Below are 19,769 nucleotides of genomic sequence, written 5' to 3' on the forward strand. Positions count from 1 at the left end.
AGGAAACATGAGCTCACCCTTTACTGTTCTATTATCAGTACATTCTGGCAATAGAAATGTTCTCCAAACATGACTTAGAACACTCTAATGGTCTGAGCTGTTCTTCAGCAGAGTGTCCACTGGGGGTCACTCAGCTCTGATCTCTGAATCAGACTAAAACAAACCATCAGGACAGTCACTGTCCATTAACACATACGAAACTGTCTGAATCTATATCAAAATAAATCTCGCAGATTGATTTATATATTTAACTACACTGGGAAAAAAACAAATGGTGCTCTGAATGGACTCAATTTAAACATCATTGTTTCTACACCAGTAACATCTATTTCACCAACCAGCAGTATTTAAATAAATTGCAACACAATTCTATCACTTTGTACAAAAAGAAGGAAACTAAGAAACAGAACTGTGTAGATGTGATAGATTTTATTGATGTGGAAATGATGAACATATTCAGATCATGTAAATGAAAAGACTGACTGTGTTTAAGTTTAAACACAGTGTTCTGTTTACCAGTTAACAGTGACAGAGATTGACAGCTTTCTTTAAAAATCTTCATTAAATTTACCGGAGCTAACATGTTCCTTTATTTTCCTTCTGTTTATCACATCAGCACAGTAAACATTTCCCAAAGAATGTGTGCAGGACTGGAGCTGGAGCCCTAAAGACCATCCTAGAAATGGTCCTGTAGTATGAAGGTACATGCAGCAAACTGATAAGAGAACTGTTGTCACAGAGTGTGCAGTGTTCAATTACACTGAATGGAAGTGTAAATAATGTAATAATGTACTGTAAGTGGGGGTGAATGGGGGGTGTTGTGTCAGTGTGAGGGTGAAACAGCCCACATAAACACACTGCACTGCATTTCTGACACAAACGCTACTGTGATGTTGGACAGAGTGAGCAGGTCACAACCCAAATGAACAGAAAAGAGGATCTGACTGAATTTCAGGTGGAAAGCAGAGCTGACCAATCACATTACACACAATGAAAGACCCTTTTATTCAAGAAAAGTGACCTGTAGAAGAAGACGAAGGCCTTCACAAAAAGCAGATCAGCAGCTCAGTAGATTTTCTGAAACTCAACTGTGACCTCATGTGGCTGCGCCTGGAATCTTGCTTATAGTAGTAAAGAGAAATACACACATTCACTGAGGTAAATAACCACCAGCATTATTAAGTTAGTGTATAAAGCATTAATTATGAATAATCTCCTTTATTTACATTCATTAGGTTCCAGTCAGTGTATCATCTTTATGAAGGATTCTTATCCTTTTATACTTTAAAATTATTTAATTGAAGTTGTAGTTTAATTCAATTTAAAATGTTTTATCTATTTTTCTTACTTTATGAAAACAGGCTTCCATATATACATTTAAATAATAGCTTCTAAGAATATTTTAGTGCAGATTTAAAAACAAATAATAACCTATTACATTACATTCAAACTTCCGGCGCCGCGCGAGTGGCAGCCTGTTACAGCAGCTCTTGCTCACCGTGAGCTTTTTTCTCTTATTTTCCTTTCTTTTATAGTACTTTGTAAACCTGAGTACTTTTCACACTGTCCGTACACCATGGACATTAAACTTGTGAAGTTTGCGCTTCTTTTTATGTTGTTTTTCTCGCGCATTTCACACGTGAGAGCGGATCCAGCGTGCTCCCGGCGGGATCTCTTTGTTTACACCAGGGATCAGCTGAGGGGGACCCCAGATCTCCTCAGCGCCGTGCGAGGAGAAGACGCTACAAACCAGTCCTTCCCTCTGTCATCATGGGGAACGTGAGATCTCTTCCAAATAAGATGGATGAGTTAGCGGCGCTGACCCGGCACGAGAGGGAATTCCGTGAGTGTAGCGTCATGCTGTTTACGGAGACCTGGCTAACTACGCTAACTCCGGATACACTCGTCTCTCTGGATGGCTTTCACCTCGTACGGGCGGACAGGACAGCGGAGAGCGGTAAGAGGAAAGGAGGAGGACTGGCAGTATTAGTGAATGATAGATGGTGTAATTCTGGACACATCTCTATTAAAGAGCAAATCTGCTGTAAGGACATTGAACTGTTAGCCGTTAGCATGAGGCCATACTATTTGCCACGGGAATTCTCGCATGCTATCGCGATAGCTGCGTACGTTCCTCCGTCTGCTAATGCTGATGCTGCCTGTGACGTCCTGCACTCAGCTGTGAGCAGGATTCTGACCCAGCACCCACAGGCCCTCCTCCTGATCTCTGGGGACTTTAACCATTCTTCTCCATCCTCAACACTGTCTACCTTCACCCAGTATGTCACCTACCACACCAGAGACAATAAAATACTGGACTTGTTTTATGCCAATACAAAGGAGGCATATAACTCCCTACCCCTCCCTCCCCTGGGAAGATCAGATCACAACCTGGTTCATCTCCTGCCTGTGTACAAACCACTTGTACACAGAGAACCAACCATCACCCGCACAGTGAAGAAATGGTCTGCAGAGTCTGAAGAGGCTTTGAAAGACTGTTTCAGCACAACACTGTGGGAGGAGATGTGTGATCCTTATGCATAATGAAAGGTTCTTCCCCAAACTGTTCACACAAAGTTGGAAGCGTACAATTGTCCAAAATGTCTTGTTCTGCTGAAGCATTAAGATTGTTAAAGCCAGATGAGGTTTGGAAGTCATTTAACGCAGTTATTGAGTAGCAGAGTGTTGGCAACTTTTATGCACTATGCACCTCAGCACTCTGTGACCCTGCTCTGCAACTTTACCTTATATCTCCAATTTTTAATAATACCATTCACAAGTTGATAGTGGAATATCTAGAAGGAAAGGAATTTAGCAAACTGACAACAATGAAGTGTAGTAATGGCATCCTACTACAGTACCACACTCGAATTCAGTGAGCTCTTCAGACTGACCTATTTTTCCACAGTTGTGTGTAAAGGCAGACTGCATGGCTAGATGCTTGATTTTATACACAACACTGAATAAAACACCTGAATTCAATGATTGAGAGGTGTGTCCAAATACTTTTAGCCATATTGTGTAATACACTGTTTCTGTGTGTGTGTGTGTGTGTGTGTGTGGAGACAGTAAATCAGTAACTCATTGTAGTTTTTCCAGTTTACAGTGTGGATCCAGTAGATCCAGTAGATCAGAAAGCTCCTTTACTCCTGACTCTCCTGGTTTATTGGAGTTCAGGTTCAGTTGTCTCAGGTGAGAGGAGGGGTTTGATTTTAGAGCAGCACAGCCTTTATCTGTAATACTGCAGATACATGACCTGATTTAGATTTACAAACATAAACCTCTCACACCTCGTTACTTCTGATTTAGATTCACAGACATTGACCATCAAACACATAAACCTCTCACACCTCATTATTTCCATTTTACATTTATCACTGAATCACAGCTTATTTTGGATTAAACAGATATAATTATTTAAAATATATGACTACACACACAACAAACAGTATTTCTTGGACATTTTTAATGACAGACTACAAGACTGCTTTATTTTTCAGTAGCTTCAAATACAAAACATTCTCAGCAGGAAATGTTACGTAATAATTTGTTATATGAAATATACAAAACAAATGAAACATTTCTTTAGAGATAAAGATAAAACATTATGAAAATTAGAAATGTGTTTTGTCGCTAGCCAAAATCAAATTCATGTAAAGTGATATACACAATTGTGTGGTTACATTAAAAGTACATTATGAAATGTGATATTATTCCATTCAGTTTTTAAAACTGCTTAACGTAACTAACTCATATGTATGTTTACTTTAATGAGCTCTGCTGGTGTTTTCATTTTTATAGACCATTACAATATGGACTGCTGATGAAGTCCATTGTTTTTTTTTTAGCCAAAATGCAACATTATGAAAGTAATCTCTAAACAACTAAACCTGAATATGAATTATTATACATATAAATATTATACATGAATATGTATAAAAACACCATGACGTCCAGTGCTCCTCCCTCCTGTACACACTCTCATCACCAATGTGGGGTTGTCCACTAATACGAGAAGTTTGATGGATGGGTTGCTAGACATGCAGTTACTAGCATACAGAAAGTGATGTCATAGGGAGATCACACAGTCCTGTGCTGCAGCCATGTCCACAGATTTGACCAATAAGAACCCAAACACAGAACACTGTAGAACCATATACTGAGTGTCTATGTGTTTGTATGACTCAGTCTAGAGTCAGGCTGCATCAAGTCAAAACAAAGCAGTCAAAAGGCCAAACAGTCAGAGAATAATCAATCAGGCAAACAAATGAGCAACAGGAAACAAGTGAGCAAAAAGCTGTTGGTGGAGTCGAGGAGCCTTATTTGTTCTTCCTGCCTGATGAAGTCATAACCAGAAAATAACTGGAGTATGGACTGGAGCGTTTGGTGATGAACTGAAAACACGGACTGGATCATGGAATGAGGCTACAACTGGGAAGACAGAACAGAGGCACAGGCAAAAAAGAAACAAATTATGGAGCAAAGCGTAATACTAAGACTTCATCTTCTTCTCATAACCCTCTGTGTGTGACAGCAGATCAGCTGGGTGGTGTTGTGATGCTGTAAGAGAAGAGGAGAGAAACATCAGACATGAACTCATACTTACGGGTTATTCAATACCAACACACCAAGGGCCTGTCCAGTCATCTCATGGATTTCCATGAAAAAATCAACAAAAACTACAATTTAACTCATGAAACAATGCAAAATTTCCAAGCAGCACCACAGTTAGTTTGAATATGAACTGAGGAGTTCTGAATATGAAAATGAATATTTTCCTTTTTAGATCCCATTAAATACTGAATTTATTGCTTTACAGAATGACTGAACTGAGTTGAAATATTAACTGAATATGAATCCAACACTAGAAATAATATTTCACCTCAAACAAAGTAGTTTAATATTAGTTTATTTAGATGACTGGATCACTTATTAGAGTATTTTCATTTTTTATGTCAGATGTTTGTGTTTATTTTCTTATGTCTGAAATGTAAATTTTCCATTAGTGTTTATAACTATAAACACACACACAATATAAATAAAAATACTTGTTCACTCATACACACCTCTAGCTTCTTTCACATACAACACACTGTCTGTGTGTGTGTCTGTGTGTGTGTGTGTGTGTGTGTGTGTTTGTGTGTAGAGACAGTACGTCAGTAACTCACAGTAGTGTCTCCAGTTTACAGTGTGGATCCTCCAGTAGATCAGAGAGCTCCTTCACTCCTGACTCTCCTGGCCTACTGGAGTCCAGGCGCAGCTCTCTCAGGTTAGATGAGGGGTTTGATTTTAGAGCTGAAGCCAGAGCAGCAAAACTTTGTCCTGTAATACTGCAGTCAGACAGCCTGCAGAGAGAAGAAGAAAAACTCCTCAGACTTACAGAAAAACACACACAACTTATATACATACACACAAATAGTGATAAAGTGATGATCTTACACCAGTTTCTCCAGTTTACAGTGAGGATTCTCCCAGAAGAGAGCAGCAGAGACTAGAGAGCAGCTCTACTCCTGAATCCTGTAGTTTAATCTTGCTCAGCTTGAGTTCTCTCAGACTTGATGAGTTTGAGCTGAGAGCTGAGAACAGAGCTGCACAGCTTTTCTCTGTGAGATTACACTCACGCAGCCTAACAGAGAAATGATGATACATCAGGACACTATCACACACACACAGACATATTAAAACATACAATAACACAGTCGCACACATACACAAATTCAGACACAAACACACCAACATGCATTAAAATAGACACATATACACTCACACACACTCTCACACCCACACAATAAAAAACACCCTCACACACTGACACATATACACCCAGATGACAAATCACACATGAATTCACACACATTAGCTCACACACTCATTCACGAATCTATAAAACTATCAGTGATCTTTTAAGAAGCTGATTAGAGTAACTAATCAAAAGCTTTATTCTAATCAGTGCAATATCATCCAGTCTTACATTACATCACCACACAGTGCAGTAACATATTTATGACTAAAATACTCACACAGCTCTTCTGGAAGCTTTGATCACTGGCAGCAGATTCAGAACACATTCATCAGATCTGTCATATTTATCCAGATCAAACTCATCCAGCTCCTTTTCTGAGTTCAGCAACACAAACACCAGAGCTGACCACTGGGCAGGAGAGAGACTGACTTTACTGAGGCGACTGTGATATTCACTGTTTAGGTATCTCCGTACTTCCTGCAGTAGAGAATGATCATTCAGTTCATTCAGACAGTGGAACAGATTGATGGATTTCTCTGGAGAGGGATTCTCCCTGATCTTCTGCTTGATGTACTGGGCTGTTTCCTCTGTGCTGTGAGAGCTGCTTCCTGTCTGCGTCAGTAGACCTCGTAAGAGAGTCTGATTGGACTCCAGTGAGAGGCCCAGAAGGAAGCGGAGGAAAAGGTCCAGGTGTCCATTCTCACTCTGTAAGGCCTTGTCCACTGCAGACTTGAGGAAGTCTGACATTTTGGACTCTCTGAAAATACCAGAGAGATCAGTGGTCAACTGTTTTGTTCCATCTCTGCTGTTAAAGGAGAGAAATGCATATAAAGCAGCCAGAAACTCCTGAACACTCAGGTGCACAAAGCTGAACACCTTCCCCAGGTGCAGCCCAAACTCCTCTCTGAAGATCTGGGTACAAACTCCTGAGTACACTGACACTTCTCTGACATCAATGCCACACTCTCTCAGGTCTTCCTCATAGAAGATCAGGTTGCCTTTTTCCAGCTGTTGGAAAGCCAGTTTTCCCAGTGCCAGAATCATCTTTCTAGTCTGCTGAAGATCAGTGTCACATTTCCCATGGTACTTTTGGTCCTTGTGTTTGATCTGAAAGATCAGGAAGTGAGTGAACATTTGAGTCAGAGTCTTGGGGATCTCTCCACACTCTGCTCCACCCAACACTCTCTCTAGAACAGTGGCTGCAATCCAACAGAAGACTGGGATGTGGCACATGATGTAGAGGCTTCTTGAGGACTTCATGTGTGAGATGATTTTATTGGCCAGGCTCTGGTCACTGATTCTCTTCCTGAAGTACTCCTCTTTCTGAGGGTCACTGAACCCTTGTATCTCTGTTACCAGGTCAACACACTCAGGAGGGATCTGATTGGCTGCTGCTGGTCGAGAGGTTATCCAGAGGAGAGCAGAGGGAAACAGATTCCCCTTGATGAGGTTTGTCAGTAGCACGTCCACTGAGGCTGACTCTGTTTCATCCCACAAGCTCTCATTGTTCTGGAAGTTTAGAGGAAGTCGACACTCATCCAGACCATCAAATATAAACATGACTCTATGGGCATCACAGTCTATTGATTCTAGTTGTTTTATTTGTGGGAAAAATTGATGAAGAAGCTCCATCAGACTGACCCTTTTCTTCTTCATCAAGTTCAGCTTCCTAAAAGGAAGTGGAAATATGAAGAGGATGTCCTGATTTGCTTTTCCTTCAGCCCAGTCCAGAATGAACTTCTGCACAGAGACTGTTTGTCCAATTCCAGCAACTCCTTTAGTCAGAACAGTTCTGATGGATTTGTCTTTAAAGAGGTCATTGCATTTGATGGGTTTCTCCTCTGTTGCTGGTCTCCTGGAAGCAGTCTCAATCTGTCTGACCTCATGTTCATTATTGATCTCTCCACTCCCTCCCTCTGTGATGTAGAGATCTGTGTAGATTTCATTCAGAAGGGTTGGCATTCCATGCTGTGAGATTCCCTCATTAATTCTTTTAAATTTCTCAGTGAGTTTGGATTTCAGTTTTTGCTGATACACAGAGTCCAGCTCTAATGAACAGAAGAAGAATGTAATGATATGTTGATTTATAAATACATACTAAACTGTCAAACTTAATTTTATTTGTGAAACACCAGTGCATTCCAAACTTGCATCCTATAATAAAAAAATATATAAATATAAAATGTAAAGTTCTATGAACATCACCATAAGTCACTGATCTGTATAGTTACCCATTTTTATTCTATTTATGTCAGTGATTATCTAATATCAGCTCCCTCCTGTCCATATAAACTGCATTCATTAGTATGTTAAAGGTAAAAACTGCTCCTAGATCAGCTCTCTTAATCTCAGAAGTGTGATAAGTGTGGATCAGTGTTCTTCCTCTAAAGTTACAGTGATGTAATAAAGCCCCGCCCACAGCTCTTACTGCTCTGTAGTGTGTTAGCGAGGTCTGCCTGCTTCATGTTCCTCAGCATGTTCAGTGTGATCTTCAGCACCCCCTCTCTGGAACTGCTCTGATCCTCCTCATCCTCCACCTCTCTCTCAGAGCATGCTGGGTAATCTGCACTCAGCAGCTTCTTGAACCTCTTCAGCTCTTTTTTCACCAGAGAGATCATTTTGAGCTCCAGATCCTGATTAGGAATAAACAGTAAAAAGGAAATCATAAAACACCTTTATCTTACAGACAGATTCAAAAATAAAAAATAGAAAAAAAAATTAAATAGCAATTTTGGTATGTAAAAATTTCCTAGAGACAGATGAATTTATGATTTTATTGTAAGATGAGGAATACTGTCCATTATCACTGATTCAACTACAAATCACATACAAATCAAAAAACTAAAACCTGATAGTTGTGGATGATCTACAGAGACAAACAACATAAGACTGAGACATGAAGAAGAGTGGAACTAAATGTTTCATCATGGTGTATTGTACACACTCACCTTAAAAATGGACTCCAGGTGATTTATGTTCGCCTTTTTATTCTTTGGAGCACTGTTAATTGGGGAATATACAGAAAAAACAATATCGAGAGATCAAAGAAATACGTAACAATAATGAATGAATGGAACTGCACATTACTGTTATATACTCTACATTACACTCAGTTCCAGGTATAAATCTCTACATTACTGTTATATACTCTACATTACACTCAGTTCCAGGTATATATCTCCACATTACTGTTATATTCTCTACATTACACTCAGATCCAGGTATAAATCTCCACATTACTGTTATATTCTCTACATTACACTCAGTTCCAGGTGTAAATCTCCACATTACTGACATATCACCCCTTCTCTTCAGTTTCTACACTAACACTGCGTCTCCAAGGAACCAGCTATGAAGATCCTGGTGATGAGTCTTCCTACAGAAAGAAAGTTGGTGCACTGAAGCAGCAGAAAACACCTGCTGCTGAACACGCAAAAGACTTTTGAGATGGTGGTGGACTCCAGGTGCTCTTCTTAAATACAAAAAACTTTGTATATCAGTTTCATATCAGAGTCATTATTTGATTTGACAGATTATTGACAGAGCTTTCGTTTGTCATCACACACAGGTAGCGCACACATGTAATAAAGCTCCGCCCACAGCTCTTACTCTCATTACATGCAAGCAAATTATCTAGAAAATGTATTAAAAAGACAACACAATGTCATTCTTTTTAAGTCAGTAAATGTCGTGATTTTTTAAACTGTAATGCATTACACTACTTCATTACAATAAATTACATTAATTACATTAGGCACCAATTACAAGAAGGCATTGGGTCATTTGCCTCACCCAAAACTAAATAAGGGAGGACCTTCCCAATCCTAATGCAAAGCTGAAGAAAAGCCTTGAAACTGCATAGAACAGTCTGGAACAGTAGCTATAGTAAAACTACATTTAACATTAGGTCACTACAGCAACCAGAAAAAATGTGCAGTTTTCTGCACAAACGTGTTTAATTGAGGAGTTCTTTCTTTTTCAAATGGTGTTGCTAGATTTGCAGTTTTCCAGAAGAATCCAGCTATTTCAAGCTGCTGTGCAGGTGAACTTTTCCATAATCAAGGCCTTGACATGGTGGAAGGGGCTGTGTGGTCTAGGGATCTTAGAGCTTTGTCGTCTGGAACAGTATGCTCCTGGTCGGGACTCCCAACTTTAATAGGTCTGGAGTGAAGACCCAAACCAACACAATCCCAAATCAAAAAATCCCCTGTGAACAACGGACACAATATATCATGTATGCTGACTGAGAGAGGGTTACCAAGGACCTACCCCTGAAGCTAGGCCTGGGGGCAGTGTTCCTCGGTGAGTGCCTGGTGGCCGGGCAGCCCACATAACCCAGCAGGGCTCAACCCCAAAAGGCAATGTGGAGCCCACCACCTGCAAGGTTCAGCATGGGGTAACAATGCAGTGATTTATAGGCAGTGGGAACTAATGGGGAGGGCCTTGGCAGCATTGACCCCTGCAGCAGAAATGTCTTCTGCACTTGGAACACAACCTCACTGGGCAGGAAGGTGCCAGGACTTGTACGGAACATGGAGAGATACCAAATAGATGTAATTTGGCTCAACTCCATTCACAGTATTGCCTCTGGAACCAACCTCTTGATAGTGGTTAACCCCTCTCCTACTCAGGAGAGAGTGAGAGGTGCCAGGTGGGTGTGGGAATACTCACAAGCCCCTGTCTGGCTGCCATGCAGTTGGAATTTGTCTTGGTGGATGAGAGGGTCACCTCAATGCGAATTTAAATTGGGGAGAAGAAAACTCTTGACTGTTGTGTGTACCTATACACAAAACAACAGTTTGGAATAGTCAGCATTCTTGGAGCGAGTGGGTGGGGTTCTGGAACAGGCCCCAACTACAGACTCCAAAGTCTTGTTGGGAGACGTCAATGCTCATGTTGGCGAAGTTTGGGAAACCCGGAGCGGGGACATTGGGAAGAATGGCCTGCCCGATCTAAACCCGAATGGTGAATTGTTATTGGATTTCTGTGTTAGTCATGGACTGTCAATAAGGATGTTCATAAGTGTACTCTGTACCAAAGCTCCTTGGGTCAAAGGTCAATAATCAACTTTATTGTTTCATCTGATTTGGGAATATATGTTCGGAATGCTCCGGTGAAGAGAGGTGCTGAGGTATCAACTGATCACCATCTGGTGGCAAGTTGGATCAGATGGCAAGGAAGACTGGCAGTCAGACCTGGTAGACCCAAGCAAACAGTGAAGGTGTGCTAGGAACAACTGGCAGAGCATCTGACAGAATTATTTTAATTACCACCTCCATTAAAACATTTCTCATGCACCAGAGGAGGTAGGGGACATGGAGTCCAAATAGACCCTGTTCAAAACCTCCAATGTGGAAGCTGCCAAGTATAGCTGTGGCCAAAATCTTGTTGGTGCTTGACAGGGTGGCAAGCCAAGAACCCGGTGGTGGACACTGGTGGAGAGAGAGGCTGTCAAGCTGAAGAACGAGGACTTTAGAAACTAGCTGGAAGACTGCCTACTTTGCAGATAGGTACCGACAGGCTAAATATGAATAAACATAATATAATAACAAAATTGCACAATAACAAATTATTAAATATTATTAACAAATTATTAAGAAATTCAAAATCCTTGGGACACTGTCTTTAACCATCACATTCCCCTTACCTCACAGCAGGAGAACTGTCTCCCTCTCTGAAGCGTAATGGATGATCCATTGATTCGTGACTCTTCATGGACACACAGCTGGGCTCAGGTGAGTCCAATCTCTCTCTTTGAATCACGCTAAAAACACCAGTGAAGAAAAGATACCATTACAGTCAGTGTTTTAAGTGAGTTAAAAAGCAGAAAGAAATTAAAGTATGTGTTTTGTTTGGATAACAAAGTATGCAGAGAACTACAGTGGACCACAGTTTGTAATTGTAGAACCACAAAGAGCTCCCATATGGTCCCTAAATAAGGTTTAGCTTATATCACTTCAGTGGCTACAGATCAGGATTGCTTTGACCAATTCTCATGAAACTTAACAGGCCTATACCCCGCATTGTTCTGTGGAAGCCCACCAAGATGGATACCAATTGCAATACCAAAGTTCAATAGGGGGCACTACAACAACACAAAATGTCAGCTACCGTTTGGCCAATTGAGACAACTCAATCATTGGACATATATGGTCACCATTGGCCAAAAAATTAAACAATCATTCGGTGAGCTTAGCATTGTGCAGTCATCACAGAAATTGAATGATATGTCCACATAGGCATTCTCTAATAGCCTATAAAGTTTGACCTCAATTGAACATGAGGTGGTGCTAAAAAAAAAAAACAACAATAAATCTTATTGATTTTTTTGGTCAAAAATAAATTACTCCACTTCATGCATAGCACAGAAACTGACATTTTGTCAAGTCTTTTAAAATTCTTTTAAGTTTTTCTGCAATTTTCCCAGTTTGAAAAATGAGGTTTTTAAACTGGTCTGTGGGTTTTAATCAAATTTTCTACAATTTGGTTTTGAAACCATCTGTGTAGTCTGCCAGTAAGTGATTATCAAAAATAATCTTGACATTTTTGCAAAGAACAGCCATGAGACATCAATTACTCTGTTTGGCTTTGCTTTTTATGACATAATTGGCCACAAATCTATCAGTCTTTCTCATATTATAGCCAAGTTTGGAAAAACTGTCCAAAACCATCACCTGAGGAAGAATGCAAAGTGTTGATTATATTGGTCTCCATGGGCCCCTACAATACTCAATGTAATGCATACTTACTCAAATGTTAGTATTTCTTTCTATGATTGAAATAAAGAAAAATAATGGTTTCAAACTACACATCTCATTAACATCTAAACCTTTGCAATTATAGGTGTGCTCCAAAATTGCACAGAAAATATGGAAATTTTAAAATTTAAAAACTTAAACCCATCTTGGCCACAGAATCCAAAATGGCAATAAATTCTCTGGTCACCAGAGGTAGCTTCTACATTAAATGCAAATTATGACTTTAAATATACATACAGTTGTAGGCTTTACAATATTTCTCATGTGGCACAGAATGCTTCTGAATTTTATGTACTCCACCGAGCTTGACAATTTCACAAATACAAGTCTTTTAAAAAACCCAAATTAGTTCTGCAATTGTTAAAAGTTTAAAGGTGATGTTTTCACATTGCTTGAGTTTTTATCGAATCACCTCAAAATTGGTCTTAGAACAATCTGTGGAGTCTGAGGATAAATGATAACTAAAAACATCATAATTTTAACCAGAATGTGGCAGCAACATTTGAACAAATTGATGTGACCTGGCTAAAGTGCTACAAATACATAAGCAATTGTCTGATTATAACTAAATTTGAAACATGTGCACAGAATGACAAATAGAGGGTGTACTGTAAATGAATTTTCTATTATGTTATACAATAACCACAATAATTGAAAGTTGAAAACTAGTTCCTAAAATGGTGCCTGGTTCCTCATTACTCACTACCAGTAAATTGTGTCAAAAAAATGTGATGTTGCCATGGGCCTCATGGCTCACCATGAAACCATATCCCTACCAAACAGAAGGTGCTTGGTTCAAATCCCACCTGAACTGTCCTTACCAAACCAATGAACAACTTGATGCAACGTGGAGTTTGTATCTTGAAAGTTTTGTAAGATATTAAATATTAATGATTATCAAAAACTTATGACATTAATGAAGATTTATAGTGCTAATGGAGACTGATAGTGCTTTTGTTTTTGTTAGTTTTAATTTTTTTAGACATTGCTTTAATATGGTGTTGGCCATCCTTTGCAGCTATAACAGCCTCCACTCTTTTGGGAAGCTTTCCTCATGATTTTGGATTGTGTCTGTGTGAATTTGTGCCCATTCAGTCAAAAGAGTATTTGTGAGGTCAGACACTGATGTTGGATGAGAGGGTCTGGCTCACAATCGCCATTCTAGTTCATCCCAAAGGTGCATAACAAACACAACATAATAACAAAAGTGTATAATGAAGGACTGATTATTAATAATAAATTCAAAATTATTCTCCGCCCCTCCCAATAATTAAACAATGATTGGCACCCATGTTTGAGTGAGTTTGATCAGGTTGGACTGGGAGTGAGGAAAAGTATCCTAAACCATCACTCTGTCCTCACCTCACAGCAGGAGAACTCTTTCCCTCTCTGAAGCGTAAAGGATGATCCATTGACTCCTCACTCTTCATGGACACACAGCTGGGTTTAGGTGAGGCTGATCTCTCTCTGTGAATTACACTAAAACACATCAATGGAGAAAAGAAACCGTTAGAGTCAGTGTTTCTAGTGTGATTAAAAACAGAAAGTTGCAATGAAACAAAGTAATTAAAGTACATGACTTGTTTGGATATCAGAGTGAGAAACTGCAGATACAAAGTGCAGAAGGAGTCAGCAAGTTCATTCAGTCTATACTGAAGGGATCGGGCGTTGTGAGAGCTGTCACACTTTTTAGGGCTCGTGGTGGAGGTAAGGGTCCCTGTGGTTGTAGTGGGCTTGTCTAGGCAAAACTCCAGCAGCACTGCTGTGTCTGACCCACTTGTACCAGCACAACACACACTAACACACCACCACCACGTCAGTGTTACTGCAGTGCTGAGAATCATCCACTACCCAAATAGTATCTGCTCTGTGGGGCTCCATGGGGGTCCTTGTTACGTGTCCGGCCTGGATAAGGGGTGTCTGGCCGGTATGCTTCTCTCTCTCTCTCTCTCTCTCGCGCTTGCCCGTTCATTCTCTTTCTTTTCCCTCTCTATTCCGTATGTCTCCTCCCTCGGTTGCTCCCTATCTCTGCTACAGGTTGGCTGCGGTGTTGGTTGTCGTTAGGGGCTTGACGTATACCACTTGACGGCAAATCATCATGCAGAGTTCCGGCCCTGGAGGAGGGACTTGAACTTTAAAAGCAGCCTGGCAAAGCTCGTGAGGAGTGTCAGTGTGTTTGTTCAGTTCATTTTAGCTTGTGTCGTGCCGCGCACTGTTAATCACGCTAGTCTTGCTGTTTATGGCTGTCTATGCTCTCTCTCTCCCTTTTGCTCTCTCTCATATGCTGCTGTGCTTTCTTGGGGTTCTAGACAGGTTAGATGGGCGTGCTCATACATTTTACATCACATAGCTGCCCATTGTATAGACACCTTAGGCAAGGTGCGGACGCCAACCCATGTATTTATGTTATGCCATAGGGAAGACTAGTGTAGATAGTTTTTTTTTTTCTACTAGGTGAGGATTTCAATTAAAGAGTTCAGGTAGTTTTTTTTTTGTTCGTTTGTTTTGTTAATTTCTTTCCTTTAGCGCCGTCCAGGTCCAGAATCCCGCTCTTTTTGACAGCAAGCATATTTGCCCTTTTTTTATAAATATTGTACATAGTATTGGAGGTCTCACTCAAATCATAGCCTGAGTGTATTTTATCTTTTACCCCTAGCGTATAATAAATAAGAAAAGAAGCTATCCTATTCATGTCTTGCTCCTTCCTGGTTCGTGCTGCAAACATCACATCTAAATCATATGTTACTGACCCCATTATCCCCTGGACTTTCTTGTGGGGGTCGTAACCCTGACCACTGAAGAACAGGGTGAGTGTAGAAACAAGGAGGTGGTCATAACATTATGCTTGATCACTGTATATATCTCTAAACCTAGGGAGCTCTCTACATAGGCAGCATAATACAGCATAATAATTGTCATAATACGTACACCTCCAACAAGAAAGGTGTCTCAATTTTTTGATACTCAAAATATTCTGCCTACTTTACTGCCTAATCTTAATTTGACAGAATATCAAGAGAGCATTGAATCTTTCCTGAGTTGCTGAGGCAATCAGTGCAACGTGATGTGACTTTTGTTTAAAGATTATGTTTTGTTTGAAGATGCTTAGAGGAAAGTTTACCTTTGTAAATTTGAACTGTTCAAGAGCTGCAAGTAGTGCTTAAATTCTTAAATTTCAGCATCCTTCTGTCTATTCCGCTGTTTTATGTAGAGGAAATACAAATAAAATCGCTATTAAAACCACCAGAGCAGGGTCCATGGTGGTAAAATGCTGAGGCAATTCTGATGGCTGAGGTCAGTAAATGTCGTTCTCATGCAGTGGGCAGGAACAAGCGGTGAGGTTACTGCTGCCTAACTGCAGTATCTTATGAGGTTTGATCACGGTTAGAATGCTGCCTAAGTAGACAGCGGCTAGTAAGAGAGCTCATTAGGTATTGGGACACAGTCATTGTGTAGAACACTCCCTTTCTGTGATATAGATGATCCATTGACTCATAACTCTTTATGAACACCAGCTGAGTTCAGTTCTGATCTTTCCACCAAAGATGTTTTTAATATTATTTATCAATGTATTTCCATTTTTTTTCTACATCATTTGAACTCAAAGATCCCCTTTATAAATTTTTATGACAAATGGACCAAAGAAATGCTCCAAAATCAGTTGAGGAAAAATCTTTTTACAACGATGACTTTAAAACAAAAGAAGATTCAGCACTCTCATGTAAATCAACCATTTTTGGACATTCTTGTGGTTTTTGTTTGCTTTTTTGTTTATTTATTTGATGAACAAATGTGTTAATATGAGTTTGGCCATCCACTCTTCTGGGAAGCAAGCAAGCAAAGTTTATTTATGTAGCGCTTTTTACAACAGGTGTTGTCACAAAGCAGCTTTACAAGGAAATCAGCATTACAGAAAGAAATCCGGGTCCGAGCCCCCATGAGCGTCGCCAGTGGCGACAGTGGCAAGGAAAAACTCCCTAAGAGAAACAGGAAGAAACCTTGAGAGGAACCAGGACTCAGAAGGGGAACCCATCCTCCTCTGGATGACACCGGATAGTAAACATTGTTAGTATAAAGTATTATAGTACAGAAACGGGGAAAACAGGTGGAGCAAATGATTAATTTGAATAGTTTAGTTCATGCAGCAGCAGCATCAGTGGGGTCAGGTTGTGGGGGTGAGGTTTGCACGGCGAGCAGTGGCACCCGATCAAGGCAGCAGAGGCAGCAGCATCAGACGCACAGGATGGGCAGCTGTTCAACTCGGCAAAGGAAAGAAAGGAAAACAGAGAGTCAGTTCTGTAATGGGTGTCAGTTCTGTAATGGGTGACTGACAGAACTGAGAGTCAGTTCTACAATGGGTGTCAGTTCTGTAATGGGTGTCAGTTCTGTAATGGGTGACTGACAGAACTGAGAGTCAGTTCTGTAATGGGTGTCAGTTCTGTAATGGGTGTCAGTTCTGTAATGGGTGACTGACAGAACTGAGAGTCAGTTCTGTAATGGGTGTCAGTTCTGTAATGGGTGTCAGTTCTGTAATGGGTGACTGACAGAACTGAGAGTCATGTGTGTCGATGGGACTCGAATGGGTGTCAGTTCTGTAATGGGTGTCAGTTCTGTAATGGGTGACTGACAGAACTGAGAGTCAGTTCTGTAATGGGTGTCAGTTCTGTAATGGGCGACTGACCACAGATTACAGTGTTAGCAGAGCAGCAGAGACTCTGTCAGGTATAGAACTGACAGGGAAAACTAATTACCAAAGGCTCGACTATACAAGTAAGTTTTTAGCTTAGACTTAAACACTGAGGCTGAGTCTGAGTCCCGAACATTAACAGGAAGACTATTTCAAAGCTGGGGGGCTTTGTATGAGAAAGCTCTCCCCCCTGATGTAGCTTTATTAATTCTAGGTACTAATAGTGAGCAGCACCTTGTGATCTAAGTAGGCGTGATGGTTCATAGTGAGAGAGAAGTTCACTCAGGTACTGAGGGGCGAGTCTGTTTAGGGCTTTATAGGTCAGTAATAGGATTTTATAATCAATGGGAAATTTAACTGGTAACCAGTGTAACGTTGATAAAACTGGGCTGATATGGTCAAACTTTCTGGTTCTAGTAAGAACTCTGGCTGCAGCGTTCTGGACCAACTGAAGCTTGTTAATGCTTTTGCTGGGACGTCCAGCCAGCAGGGCATTACAGTAATCTAGCCTTGAAGTAATAAATGCATGAACTAACTTTTCTGCATCCTGTAGAGAGAATGCATTTCTCAATTTAGCAATATTGCGGAGATGCAGGAAGGCTGTTCTAGTAATATTAGTTATGTGTGCGTCGAAGGACAGATCAGGGTCTATAATGACACCAAGGCTTTTTACAGATGAGCTTGATGCAACTGAGAAATTGTTAAGTTTAAGTGTTAAATCAGAGTTTGTTTCTGGCTGCTTTAGGTCCAAGAAGTAGAACCTCTGTTTTATCTGAGTTTAGAAGAAGAAAGTTACTCGACATCCAGTCTTTTATGTCTTTTATACAGTCTTCAATCTTGCTAAGTTTAATTTTATCATCTGGGTCGCTTGCTAAATATAACTAAGTGTCATCGGCATAGTAGTGGAAATTTATGCCATGTTTACTGATAATGGTGCCCAGTGGTAGCATATATAATGTGAATAATACAGGTCCTAAAACAGAGCCTTGTGGAACACCATACTTTACTTTTGCGAGGGCAGAAGATTCACCGTTTATATGTGGAAGCTTTCCACAAAACTTCCAGTTCCAGTTCCAGTTCCAGAATGTTCCAGTGACTTCACTTGCTGCTAAGAGCTTCCGTTTCACAGTAATAGCACTTACAGTTGTCTAGGGCAGATCTAGCAGGACAGAAATTTCACAAACTGACTTGTGGCAGATGTGGCATCCTGTGTCAGAGCCATGTTTAAAGTCATTGAGCTCATCAGTATGACCCACATACTGCCAGTGTTTGTCTATGGAGACTGCGAGGCTAATTAATTTTATCCACCTGTTAGCAATGGGTGTGGCTGAAACAACTGAACTCAGTAATTAGGAGAGGTGTCTTTTGGCCATATAGTCTGTATAGTCTATATTATATAGACTATATGTCCAAAATAAAGTTTTAGATCGAACGTGAAATTATGACAAGCATAATAAGGCCTTTATTAAAAAATAACAATGACATGGAGTAAAATGTAGTGGGAAGAACATAAGTATTACTGTATAATTCACCCACCAGTCTAGCCAACTGCTGATGAGTGCTTAATGATGAAAAAGGAATGCACTGTGGTGTGTAAGTGGCTCAGGTCTTCTTTTTTACTTACCCAAGAATGACATCTTAATGTATTTTTTTCTCACAAACACCACAAAGACATGTTTTTACTGTGTCCTGTACTGCTGTGCCACATTCAGTTATACTAGTTTTAAGGATCAATTGATTTGTGAAAATATACACTTTTTAAACTTTTACCTAAGCTTGTTAAAACACTCTCCCTCTATAAATTATACTGGCTTGTCCTTCGACTGGTCACACTGCATGCCTACATGTTGACATCTGTATATCAATAAAATTTTGGAAATGGGCCATTTAACTGGCAGCACTACATATGTTCTCTCACCTCTGGTCTTTCTCTGTGTGTTCTTCTCCAGAGGAGCTCATTTTGGAGCTCATGTCTCCTACAGGTCACAGCTGGAACCCTGTAATCAGACACATACAGAGAAACAGAGCAGGACACACAGTTACTTGGCTCCAAATCACTCTCGTATATTTAGACCTGCGTCATCAACCTGTTTACTTACAGAGGTATATTAAAGTCATCAGGTCAGAGAGTCAGTTCTGTTAGTTAAGACTTCAGTAAAAATCTACTGAACTGATCTTTATCTACTGCAGATTCATATAATAATAAACTACAGATCAGATCTACAGACTCACCGTCTTTCTCTCCCAAACTGCTTTATTTTCCTTTCTGCACAAAATGGAGCCGTAAAGTTTCACTTTCACTGAAACTGGTTTGAACCAGTTTCCTGAGCAGGAGGAGGGGCGGGACATACTTCACTCAAACGGTCCTTGAAAACACGTTTAAAGTTCAGAGCGCTCTCCTGCCCCCTGCTGGTCACTCTGTGTACTGTTAGAGTTTGTAAGTCATGTAATTCAGAGATCTGGTTAAAACATACTGCTAGTCAGTGGTGGAAAGTAAATATAACTCGTTTCTATACTTAAGTAGTTTTTGTGTATCTGTACTTTACTGAAGTTTTTCCATTTTGGGTGACTTTTTATTTAT

At 40.2% G+C, this 19,769-nt stretch overlaps 1 protein-coding gene across 1 annotated transcript in view; it reads right to left on the reverse strand.

The window, feature by feature from the left end:
- LOC118822928 overlaps positions 1–19,534 on the reverse strand; it is a 44,085-nt gene extending 24,551 nt beyond the window's left edge. The window contains 10 exon segments of the mRNA XM_036592258.1: positions 5,169–5,345; positions 5,440–5,477; positions 5,479–5,626; positions 6,021–7,791; positions 8,172–8,376; positions 8,692–8,743; positions 11,391–11,507; positions 13,864–13,980; positions 19,107–19,185; positions 19,421–19,534. Coding sequence (XP_036448151.1) covers positions 5,169–5,345; positions 5,440–5,477; positions 5,479–5,626; positions 6,021–7,791; positions 8,172–8,376; positions 8,692–8,743; positions 11,391–11,507; positions 13,864–13,980; positions 19,107–19,159 — 2,678 coding nt within the window. The 5' untranslated portion in view covers positions 19,160–19,185; positions 19,421–19,534.
- Positions 19,535–19,769: the final 235 nt, after the last annotated feature.

The sequence above is a fragment of the Colossoma macropomum genome, unplaced genomic scaffold (genome assembly GCF_904425465.1).
Source record: "Colossoma macropomum unplaced genomic scaffold, Colossoma_macropomum, whole genome shotgun sequence".
Taxonomy (NCBI): domain Eukaryota; kingdom Metazoa; phylum Chordata; class Actinopteri; order Characiformes; family Serrasalmidae; genus Colossoma; species Colossoma macropomum.